The 12,657-nt window shown below is 31.8% G+C and overlaps 1 protein-coding gene across 4 annotated transcripts in view; it reads right to left on the minus strand.

Moving 5' to 3' along the window:
• The window catches only part of LOC106465059 (tudor domain-containing protein 7-like), a 113,436-nt gene that overhangs the window by 25,810 nt on the left and 74,969 nt on the right, over window positions 1-12,657 (minus strand). For all 4 annotated transcript variants that reach the window (XM_013925255.2, XM_013925254.2, XM_022392874.1 and 1 more), the window contains exons 15-17: window positions 10,270-10,384; window positions 6,190-6,315; window positions 4,769-4,888 (exon numbers count right to left, since the gene is read on the minus strand). In XM_013925255.2, coding sequence (XP_013780709.1) covers window positions 4,769-4,888; window positions 6,190-6,315; window positions 10,270-10,384 — 361 coding nt within the window. The remainder of the gene's footprint in view (window positions 1-4,768; window positions 4,889-6,189; window positions 6,316-10,269; window positions 10,385-12,657) is intronic.

The raw sequence follows: 12,657 nt of genomic DNA on the forward strand, positions 1-12,657 counted from the left end.
CATGAAATAGTAGTTCAATACAATGACATGGGCTTTGACTCATGACCCTTCTGGAGAGGATTAAGCACTACTTTATCAATTAAAATTTAAATACATTTTGAATGGTCACTTAAACAATAAATCATTCACTTAAAAATTAAAGACTAATTTATTTACATTTATTTTATTAAATAAATTATTCATTGTCTGAAGACATCAACTGTCGTGGGGATTCTGGAGTAATGAGAAGGAAACTGGCACTGCTGGAATTGGTGTCTGAGGAAGACTATCCAGATGCTGCAGGCAGACCCTATGGAAGCTTCACTACTGGTGGAAGGAAGATTTTGTCTGGGTTTTTTTTTGACAGGGGTTTAAACTAGTCAGGTATTTCCCCTGTTTGTAATTGCTGTGCTGACACTTGATAACATCTGCCCTGATATTTCTCATAGTTGCATAGTGCTGTTCCAACTCGGGCAACCACTCAACTGCCCCCAAGGCCTTGTCCAAGTGTAACCAAACATCTGATAACTTGGGCTATGGAGTAGGGTCTTCATCTTCACTGTCATTACTTGGCTCTTCTCTGCAGCCATCTCTTCCTCTGAATCATGACAAAATCCCCGCTCATCGCTATCCTTCTCCAGCCATTCCACAATGTCGTTCCCCGACACCCGTCTCGCCACCTTGGTGTAGTAAATTCACAAAGTCCTCAGTCCCAAACCCAACAAAGTCTTCCACAACCTCAGTGTCTTTGAAGAGTTTGTTCCATGCATTACTGAGGGTTTATACATGCTTTTACATGCCTCTGCCCAGTTTTCCAAAGTGTGAGCCTCCTTTGTATCATTATCTTTGTCACTTACATCTTCCAACACTATAAGGCACTCTATAGATGCTTGTTCCTGTGGTGTCGCTTGCAGACTTCGATGACACCCTTGTCCATGGGTTAAATCAAGGCACAGATGTTAGCAGGCATGAACATGGCCTTGATATGACCCTCAAGCTCCTCCAAAGAGGGATGGGCAGAAGCATTGTCAAGCAGAAGGATGGCCTTTACTTTGTCTCTTGCAATACCCTATAAATCTGCCTGGTACTTGATTACAGCAGGTACAAAATGGCTGTGGAACCAATGGTGGAACAGCTCTTGAGTAAAGCAGGCAGTTTTATTCCCCCGGTAAATCACTTGTAAGCTGTTCATAATGTTCTTGAGTGGCCTTGGTTTATTGCCTTGCCCACAATCATTGGTTGCAGTCAGTAGGTGCCATCCAAATTCGCACAACAGAGAATAGAGATTCGATCCTTTGCCATCTTCCTACCAGATATGTGAGACTCATGCCTAGCAGCCTGTGTGTTGGTAGGCACAGCCTTCCAGAAGAGGCCCATGTTGCAAATCTTCCATAAGCTTCTCTAGCCACTTTCTGAAGCGCTTAATGCTGTCATGATTGGTGCTTGCTGACTCTCCTGCAACTTTGATTCACAAAGCAGTGACGAGCGCAAAACTTGAACAGCCAGCCTTGCTGTAAAGCCTTCAATGTTCAGATGCTCTGCGAGTTGTGTTGCAGCATTTTGAATGTCCACACCTCGTACTTTAACACCAGAAGCACACTCCTGCTTGTACCACTTGTACACTGCTTGATCCAAGTTGAGATATTTAGCAGGCTTTATCCTCTTTTGGGTCTTATTTGAACTGCTTGGATCCTCCAAACTTAAAACATGTGCCTTAAACTTGTCCCTGCTTATCTTAATATAATGTGCTTGTTTTGATGCCAAACTCCTCACACACATTACGCATGAATGCATCTGCATCCACCTTCTCCAAAACTTTCCATCTTTTCTTTAAAATTAATGGATATTAACTTCAATCTTTTTTTTATAACTTTTTTGTGCCATATTTTTAAGGGTTGAACAACACTTAAAACACAATAAATGATAAATAAGGCAATATACACAGCAACAAGTAATGAACAATGCACAGTACACTGACCGAAGCTCAACTGAAGGAGAGACTGCTTGGGTACCATGTGAAATTTTATCACTGCTCAGCAACTTGGAATGTAGTGAGTTATACCCCTGTCGCCCCGGGTATCCTTTACTGCACGACACAAGATTTTAGTGACTTACATTTAAAATTTTATGAAACTACTTTTTGTTTATGTTATAGCAAGTAGTATAACAAAATCTAAGCTAATAATCCATATTTTGATAGTATATACGTTTTAAGTTCTTAATTCTATAAAGCAATATTTTTAAAGATCCTGAATTTCCCCTAGTATGACAAATGTAACATTTTCTCAAGGTATATTCTCCTCTCTATTTTATTCATCACCTCCCTAAAAATCTCGAAATTCAACATAAATTACTCACTATAAAATCATCATTGATCAGACGAACCACAATTTTTATAGCCATCAATTTTGTTCAGTTACAGAACTATCAAATATGAAATCAGACCCCACCTATCACATACTTTTTCAGGATTCGTTAATAATTCTCTCTTACGTTTAATTATATATCATCTACAACCAATAGAAAGTCAATATTTGTGTCTATCAAATCAAATGATGTGATGTATTACATCATACTCTGAACAGATATACGTATATTTCTCTTACTATAAACAAAATTTTCCCGTGAGAAAGTTAGCCATTTGCTTGGGAGAATTTGTAAGGACTCTTCTCACATAGTTAGAAAGCCTGAATATTTTTCAGGGATGCCGAGTTGTATCAAATTCCAAGTTATCAAGGGATTACTGTATTTTCAATAAATCAGTACGAGAAGAAATGAGCAGATTATTTGTATCTTTTTTTTTTTATGGCTCCAAAGCACAAGGAATATGTGGATCAGTTGGACTGAGACCAGAAACTAATAGTTACTAGTTACTCAGTAGCCCTAAAGACTGTAGCTTGCCTAGATGTAAGGTTAATGGTTTTCTTCAGCAAATGCTTTGCCCAAGGCTCTTTAGACAATGCACACATTTTATCCAATTTAAAACCTTTTTGCAATGCCTCTTTCTTAATTCTTATTGCCCAAAAGTTCACTGCATGCATCACTAAGTTCAAATATATTGCACATCATCCTTCAGTTTATTCTCCGTACAATATGACCTCATGCACAATACATGACCTACTATGATACTACAGAAAAAACTAAGGAAAATACAGAGAATGTTTGACCTGGGAATTCTAACACATCCCTGGTTTGATGTGATTGCATGTCCTGTATAATGTGTACTGTGTATTAATTTCAATAGCTTCACTTTGCAAAAATGATTCTTCAGGTGGGGGCAGAACTATCTCAGTTTTCACACAAACATCAATCTGCGCATACAAACAGACTGAGCTTTTTTTTTCCCTCGCTGCTTATTGCTCATGACTACAAGCTAAAAACCCAATAATTCACTACAAATCAGAACAAAGTAATGACAGTCACTGAACAAAAGTCTTCTACTATTTATTCATACAGGCTAGGCCAGGTACATCAAAAGCACAGGCCAGGCCTACATTACCTGTATTTTGAATGTGCATTAAGCCATAGATGTAGTTTGTAGTACATAACTAACATAAGCAGTAAGATGATTTGCAAGTTACAACTGCTTAGTAAGCCGCAAACCCTTGCTTGTTTCTTGGATGGAAAAAATCATAAAGTCATGCAAAAACAGTTAATTCGGAAGCAACACACAGGAGAAAATGAGTGTAACAGACAGTACAGCAAGCAGTAGGCCTATACTGTAAATAAGAATGCTTCACTTCAGTTTCATGATCTTTTATAGAACTTTTCCTTTAGTTTAGAATTGATCATGTAGTCCAAACTTGCTAAATATGGACGACATGATCAATTCTATAGTAAGAACGTTGTTTATGAAGTAACTCTAATTTAATCTCATTCCCTGTGGCTTTAGCTTTCCAAATTCTACCAAATTTACAAAACTGCAAATATCGGCAGCCCAACTCTAGGATAAAAAACTCATTCAGTTTCCAATTGATCTTTCACAATAAGTAAACAGACATGTAACCGGGTACTCGATTGGTATTGACCCTTGAGAGTACCTGGGTCAGAAATTTCTATCTGGTGTAAACTTTTGTATTAAAAGTTAATAGTATGGAAACTGTAATGAGTACAAAATGGTTACAAACTCAGTTGATTTGGCCAAGCCTGTGTGAAAAGAGTTAAAAATAATTTTTAGAGACTTTGATACAATTTAGACCAATATGAAATAAATTGTTAGTTTATAAGCCTAAAAAATAAAAGTTGCAATAGAGTTTCTGATGGCAACATGCTAGTTCTAATTTCTGCCTTGACAACTTTCCTGAAAATCTGCCAAGAGGAAAAGATTCACAGATCATCTTATGATTATCTTGTACTTGACTATTCAATTTTATGATTTTTAGTGTAGTACCTACTTCATCATGGATAAATTTTACTAAATCTGATTGTTCAATTTTATGAAGAATGTTTTGATATACTCTGTCTCTTTATTTGTATTTAATTAGATAACTAGTTAAGTTAATCCATTTCATGAATAGGTTTGATACTGAGTGTGATAAGTACCAGTCATAAAAAAAACGACATAAGACGGAACTAACCCTGACACCTCTTCTTAATCACTGCTTATTTACAGTTCTCAAGTGAAAATAGAAATTAAAGTCAACTAATATGTCACTAACTGCTACACTTGAAATAATATCAATATAGCTCACGTTCACATTCAGATCAATAACATTAATTGTATAGCAAGTATCAAAAGTTTAAAGAAAAATTAATTTCAATCAATTTTGTGGTTACTCTTAAAACTTACTGATGATGATGTATTGGATGCTAAACTAGTTACTACAGCTCTATACCAAGCACTGTCAGCGTCGCATTTCACACAATACATCTGGTCCATTGCTGGTTTCACAATGCTACCTATGGCTTCCTAGCAAAACAACAATAAACAAAATTAATTTACATGCATGCAATAATGGAAAGGTGTAGATGTGGATTTTTAATATCTTTAAACTATCTGTGATTTATACACAAATTAATTCGGTTTGTGATAAACACAGGCATGTGAATGGGCCACATGCAAATCCAAGGAATGTCACCTTGGTGTTTTGGGGCTGCAAAACATACCTCTACACCACAATTAAATTTTCTCCTAGAAATTGTATCAATCTCATCATTGAAACTAAAAATGTCAGGTACAATTACAAAAAGAAAATATTAATAATGTATAACAACATTTATCAGGTTTTAGAACTTTAATGGACTGTAACTGCCTGTTAAGTGAAATGAGGACAACGTTTTGGCTTCTATACTGAGGACTTCTTCTGGTCTGAATGTTTACTATGCCTAAAGTCCCATTTAAACAACACAACATTTATCAATCTGATCATTGAAACTGAAAATGTCAAACATAATTACAAAAATAATATTGTAACAATTTATATCAATCTGATCACTGAAACTGGAAAAATCAAGCACAATTACAAAAAGAAAGTAATAATGTAAGAATCTGCAATCTGATCACTGAAACCGAAATCATAAAGTACAATGACAAAAACAGAATGCTGTAATAATGCATCAATCTCATCATTAAAACTAAAAACATTAAATACAATTACAAAAAGTAAATAATGTTGTAACAATGTGCATCAATCTGGTTACTGAAACTGAAAACATCAAGCACAATTACAAAAAGAAAATGTTGTAACAATCTGTATCAATTTGATCATTGAAACTGAAAATGTCAAGCATAATTACAAAAAGACAATAATAATGTTGTAATAATCTGCACCAATCTCATCTTTGAAATTGTAAACTTCAAGTACAATAACAAAAGAAAAAAGAAAACAATAATGTCATAAAAATATACTCGTAAAATTTTACCTTTGAGTTATGAATTTTTCTCTGTGAATAACATCAAACATTCAGATGTTAAATAAAATTAAAAGTGCTTGTAAAAAAAATAATGTTAAAAGCTCTCTTTTTTAATTTATCTGATCAATATTTTAAAATGCCTAACCCTTAAAAATTACATTATTTGTTAATAATGTAACTGGCAGCTGTTCTTCAATTACCACTGTGGATCTCACAGACATTTAGAATGTAAAAATGAACTATAATATATATTTTGTACTTTCATAATTATTAATAACTTCTCTTTCCCAAATACTATTCATTAATGACAGATGGGGAAGAAAAGCAAAAGCACAGCTACAAAAAAAAAATACCTACTTTAAACATAGTGCTACTCTCTGACATCAAGCTCTGTAAAAGTGTAAGACCATGTCCAGCAATCTGAATGAAAATGTCTCCATCTTTGGAAACATGGGTAAGAAATGCTCTGGTGATATGGCCAGCCTACATTGCAAAAAAAAAAAATTCCAAAATATGAACACTTGGGAGTAATTTGTTATACAATCATTTAATGTAGTTAATGTTATGTAGCTGATATAGTTTATTATAATTCATCCCTACACACAGAAATATAAACATGCTACCTTTTTCTAACCATGTTACAATATACTGACTATAAAAATTACATCACATAATGATATAGTTGTTTTTTTCATTTCATATTTACATCTGCTATTGATTTGCATATAAGATGATTTGGAAAAGTATCTTGAAAGTAACAAGATATATGGAATTGTTCATTCATTTCTCTTTTAACTTGTGTAAATATTCTTCATACTTGAATATTCTAAATCTACTTTAGAAAAATGTGCAATACTTCAAGTAATTAAAGTTGAACAAAGCTGTTAAACTGCTAGAGGTTGTTAGTGATGAAGATACATACTCAATTACAAATATATAGTTCAAAATACTCCTATTTTGGAATTATGCATAGTTTCTGTCTCTATGTCAGAAAATGTTTTTTTTTTTTTAAATAATTCATAAGCTTATACACTGGTGTTTAGAGATGACTACCATAAACATAACTTGTTGAAGATGGTGAGTGGTAGTAGATTTATGGAAGTTATGGATTATAGCATTCAATACCTAGCCCTATTTGATTTTCCTTGCTAACCATCCTCTTTCTCATCCAAGTTTGTTTGATTGTGTATGACAGATGGGGAATCCTAAACGTTATTGGAAGCATTTAAAAATGAAAAAATTATATCTTTTGTACTTCCTTGACAAATGGTATAACTTTAACAGTTCTGTTTTGTGTATGTATTACTGGCATGATTGTGCATTTAGTTTATTTGGATTTATTTTGCTAAGTATTATAATTTTAAATTTTGTTTTCAGTAAAAATTTTAGTTAAGTTTCATTTTCAATATTTTGGTTTGCTTTATATACGTGTATATATATATATATATAATATTATGCCTGTATTACTTAGGGATTGCTTCTTTCAGATCTGTTGTGTAGGTGGGTGCACTGAATATGGGTCTGTTGTGTACTCTACCAAAATAACAGCATTTTCATGACTGATATTTGGATTGTATATTTGTACTGGCATGATGTGTTGGTTTTGTTGAGTGAATGGCAAATCTATGGATAGAATGCTCATTTATGTGCAGAATTGCTAGAAGGTAGCAGCTCTTTGGTTACTAAATTGTTAAATAAAGTGTAATCTTGTTTTTTTTACATCATGCTATGTTTCTAATTTATAATTGCATAACTGTATTCTTTAATATTTTACAAGCAGGCATGGATGTATGGGAACGGTCCACTCTCCATCAATTTTTTTCTGAAGTTAATAAATGTATTTTTTTTATGCTTGTACAAGTATGCACAGATTGAGGTGGGAAAGTTCCAAATTCCCCCCCACTTCTATTTTATTCAGAAAAACAAAACAAACAAACAAACAAACAACAACAACAAAAAACAGCCAGATATCCTTACACTACCACACAGTATCAAAAAAGAAACATTGGATGTCAGTGTTTCTCTCTCTGATTGGGAGCTTTCATGAAATCAACATAGCTAGTCTACAGCAACCCAGTTAAAACCTCAGTCAATAACTGGTTATTTCTAAGCTAACACAATTAAATGTTGCCATGGAAAATTTCTCATGCCCTGGTTTTTCCAGACACCCTAACATGTGTCTAGAGACTTGAGATTTGTTTTCATCAAAGTAAGTACTGTTTAGGACATCTGCAGCTCTTATAACATATATTTGTTACTGAATCAACTTTTCATTGTTTAGAAGTTAGAATTTTTGTGAGAAATATGCTTTTTATATTGGTGATGTCTAAAATAAGTGAAAAAAAAGTGCTGCAATTGTAAATAATAACTTTTCACAAAATATTTTGAAACAGGCATCACATTTACCAATGTTACATTTTTTTTTATTCTAAACATGATTATAAATAACTAAGTATTCAAATCTTAATTAGAAAATTCTAAACATTTGTTTTTAACTGAATTTTCATATTAATTACATTAAAGATACAAGTTCTGAAATCACTGGATTATAGCCCAACTGAGCTAATTTTTTATAGAATATATTAACATTATTTTAACTTTGTTTGACATATTTCGTTTACTTTAGGACTATATGGCCAACACTGATTAATTCAAAATACCATATTATAGTGGAAGCCTCTTCTTTTATGTTAAAAAATGCTGAAAATTTGATTACAGTGTTACGGAGCTAACTTCAAAAATTAACTGGTATCATACCATCACTGTAAAAATGAAACATTACTGAAGCTAACATGGAGAAGTTAAACATTCTTGTTACTTGTTAACACAATAATATTATATTCAGACTATTTGAAGAATACCCAAAAATACTAGGTTCTTACTTTGGCTAAGAAGTTTAGGATTTAGAAAGCAACTTAATTATAAATTATTGTAAATTATTGAAGTCTAAAAACAAGGTTTACACTGTCTATTTACTTTTGTTTTTCAGACAAATTTTAAAGCCAATTCTATATGTTAATTTGAACTATATTTCAAAAATTTTAATTTAGAAATTTTTAGAATTTATATTTTGTCCTTTTCTTACATTTATTTAGTGTAATTCTTGAAGAAAAATAAAAGTTCATATTTCTACACAGCTGCAGACAGTTTTGCCTGTAAAGAAAACAACCCACTTGATTTTTCCCATCCATCTCAAAGAATAAACATTTTTGCAAAGAACTTATCACCCTTGAGAATATGTTTATTGATGTTAATGTATTATTTATAAAAGAATCAAAAAGTTAAATCTCCTAACCTATCCAATGATGTTTTGGAGTGATTACTTCTTTAGCTATCACATAAAATCATTTCTTCATTCATTTTAGTTTCTTCTTCATGAAACAGTCCTCAAAATAAATAATAGTGCATGGAAAGCTGATGTTATTCTATGCTATGTGTCAAGTAAGATGAAAAAAAAAAACAGAATTTTTTACCATTTAATTTGTTATTCTTTCTGTGAATAAATTTAAAGATGAAGATTTTATAGAAATATAACTGCTAATAAATAGCTAGAATATTTAGTTATACAAATATTTTCTCTAATTTGAGATATCAGTTATGACTAAATTTAGTGGATTTCTGTAATATGTGATCCAGTAAGTCAGGTGTTTGATTGTGCCAAGTACATGTACAATGCTTGGGGCCAAAGAATATTATAAAGAGGTAACATTACAAATTGAGCTTCCACTTCTAATGTGTATTTCAATATTTGTAAGAGCTAATGTAAATAATGATAATTCATCAAAATATGACTAAAAAACCCAAACTAACATGAATCCTGTCAAACCATGTGTAGTTTTAATTTGGATTATTACCTGTTTTAGTAGAGGAGGGGGCAGTGAAGCTTGTTACTTTGAACTTACAATAGCTTGACATATTTTAGATACTTCTTTGTGCCAAGTGAACAGAAAATATAAGTTCAGTTTAACGTTATTTGAAGACTAAAGAATATCCATTTCAAAACATAGTTGTTAGGAATCTTTTACTGTATTTTTCTATTATTAGGCAATATTTTTATATTATATATATAAATAACTAAAATGAGTACTGTTTGATTTTGACTTTCTGTGAAAGTTGATCATTTATGTAGAACATAATAAATCTATACCTCATATTTAATTTGAAAAGTTGCCTTAATTCTATGATTTCACCAAAAATATCTAATCGATACAAAAACCTACTGTATGTTTCTCATTTTGGTACTGATGCTTGCCTTGTACCCCACTTAAATATTAAGTGCATCTTTAAGAGGAAAAATCTTTTTAGAATGAATGAGGGCATTTGCCATGGTGCTGTCTTGATTAATGCACTTATGGTAACTAACTTCTATGTGGTGAACTTGACGTCCTGATTTTAAATACTGATAGAAGTATCAAAAGGATATTTCTCATAACCCACCTGAGGAAGCTTTGGAGTAATTGCTTCTTTAGCTGTTATGTTTATTATCTTTTCATTGATGTTAATATCTTCTTCAGTAGAAGTATCATATAAGATCACTTGAATAGGTTCTTCCCTAGGTAGATACACATATACACCACTTTAAAACCATCTCTTAACAGAACAGTAACTGTTTAAGATAAGCACAGAAATAATTTTAAAGCAGTATAATTATCATTTTACTTTCTATTTAACACTATAAAAATGGCTTAAATTCAAACTTACAACCTTTCGTAACCAAGAGTGGGTTGTTGTAGACTTCACATTTAAAAAAAAAAAAAAAAAGAAAGGAACTTGCCTCTTGAACAAAGGATGTATAAAGGAAGATAACTGTGCTGCAATTTGACACAAGTCTAAGAAAAAGAGAGGCATAAGAAAATATCTGTCAGTGGTATGCAATGAAGTGTTACTGTCTACATCTTTGCAACTGACATTTTTGGCATATGACGAATATCAATAAACATTTCAAAGGATATGATCTTAAAAGCATTCAATGATGCTATCACAGTATAGTACCACAACACATCATTCCATATCACCAACAATTATTTTCATGTATCTCTACAGTTCTGAATTATTTGCCTGTCAATGTACTTCTGAAACATGTGGGGTATAACATCATTACAACAGCTTTATATCAAATCTTTAACAATCATCTGTTAATAAAGATATGTTTTCCGTTGTAGAATTATATAATGCTAAGTACAAATATTTCTCTTCATGATAACACAGCAACAAGTAATTTCATACCTAACCTATGAACACTTATTTCTCTGGTGCTTTATCAAACCACAATCCTAAAACAATAACAAAAAAGTCATACAAATGCATTCACTTCTAACTGGAGGTTTATTTCTAAAACATTCAAGACTTTTATATATATCTGTGACTGAGATAAATTCAATACATAGAAATTAGGAAACTGCTGTCTACCAATTTCTCATCTAGAAACAACATAAAACTTTTCATCGTTAATTTCTTAAATTTTAGGCAGAAAAAGAATATTATCTGCATTAAACAAAATGACAAGAAAGTTTGTTGCAGAATTTTTTAAAAGCTCACCAACAGATCCAAATAAACTAAGGAGGGAATATAAAAACATTTAGTCAGGTTATGTAATCTATTATAATTTCATATAAACTATGCAGACTTCTCTGAAAGAAGTTGTTTGGTATGACATACAACATGTACGTTCATAGGCTCAAACTTCCAATACCTAATTGGCACAAAATAATGTATTTGTGGTGAAATATCACAGTAACTTGCCCCAATGAGAACTGTAGGATCGAATCTAGAAATCAACTGGCCAAACAATTAATGTAGAAAGCAAAAATATCAGAAAAGTTTGTTCCTGCTTTGTATAATGTTTTAACTGTAATCTCATATTAGTTTATTTAAAGATTGCAACAAGTAGTTGTTCAGACCAGGAAAAGATGATTATTGTTTATGGAGGAGAACACTATCTCTTTGTAGACAGCTTATAGAAGAATGAACAACAGTACAAATAACAAAATAAGACATATATTTTATGTCATTTCTCATGCGATCCCCTGCATGCAGTGGGAAAAATAATGTTTTCTTACTTTATTTTATACAACTACATTTTTAGCAAGGCTGCCAATTCTGGGAGTTACATTTTTGTTTTAGCAGCCAAAAAAATTACGTTTATGACTAAGTTATGAGATGAATTTTCAACATTGCATAAGGGTGCTCCACTTTCCCTTTCCTTTAAGATACCTTTATGCATAAACTGTAATATTTTATATACTCTGTTAACCCTAAGTGCATGGGTACAAACTGTGCATGTCACAACTTTTTACAGTTATATTCAAAATTTAATAAAACTACTTTTATCATTATTATGTATCAATAAACTTTGCATAAACATTGTTAATAACCCAAATTTTAATATTATATACAATTTAATGTCTTAATTCAAAATTTAACGTTGAAAAAGAATTACTCAGTACTCACTCTTGTATGTCATGACACATCTGCACAATAAGTGGTTCAAATCACATTTTATTACTTCTACCCATACAAAGTCAACAATGCTTAAACAATCAAAAACTCAAACTTCTCATACGGGCTAGAATACAAATAAGAACCTTCTAAAATTTGCTGAGATTTGCCTTAGTCAGAAAATCAAATAAATTATAATAGTTTTATGATGTTCTATTCTAGTGAGAGATAATTTGTATTCTCTTCAGTTTGAGAGAATCAACAAGGTTTAGCACAAGAGTAACAATATATATATATATATATATATATATATATACATATACACACACACACATACTATACATACTACGTGTGTGTGTGTGTGTGATATAGTAGGTAATATAAAGT

Source organism: Limulus polyphemus, unplaced genomic scaffold, assembly GCF_000517525.1.
Source record: "Limulus polyphemus unplaced genomic scaffold, Limulus_polyphemus-2.1.2 Scaffold1823, whole genome shotgun sequence".
NCBI classification, from domain to species: domain Eukaryota; kingdom Metazoa; phylum Arthropoda; class Merostomata; order Xiphosura; family Limulidae; genus Limulus; species Limulus polyphemus.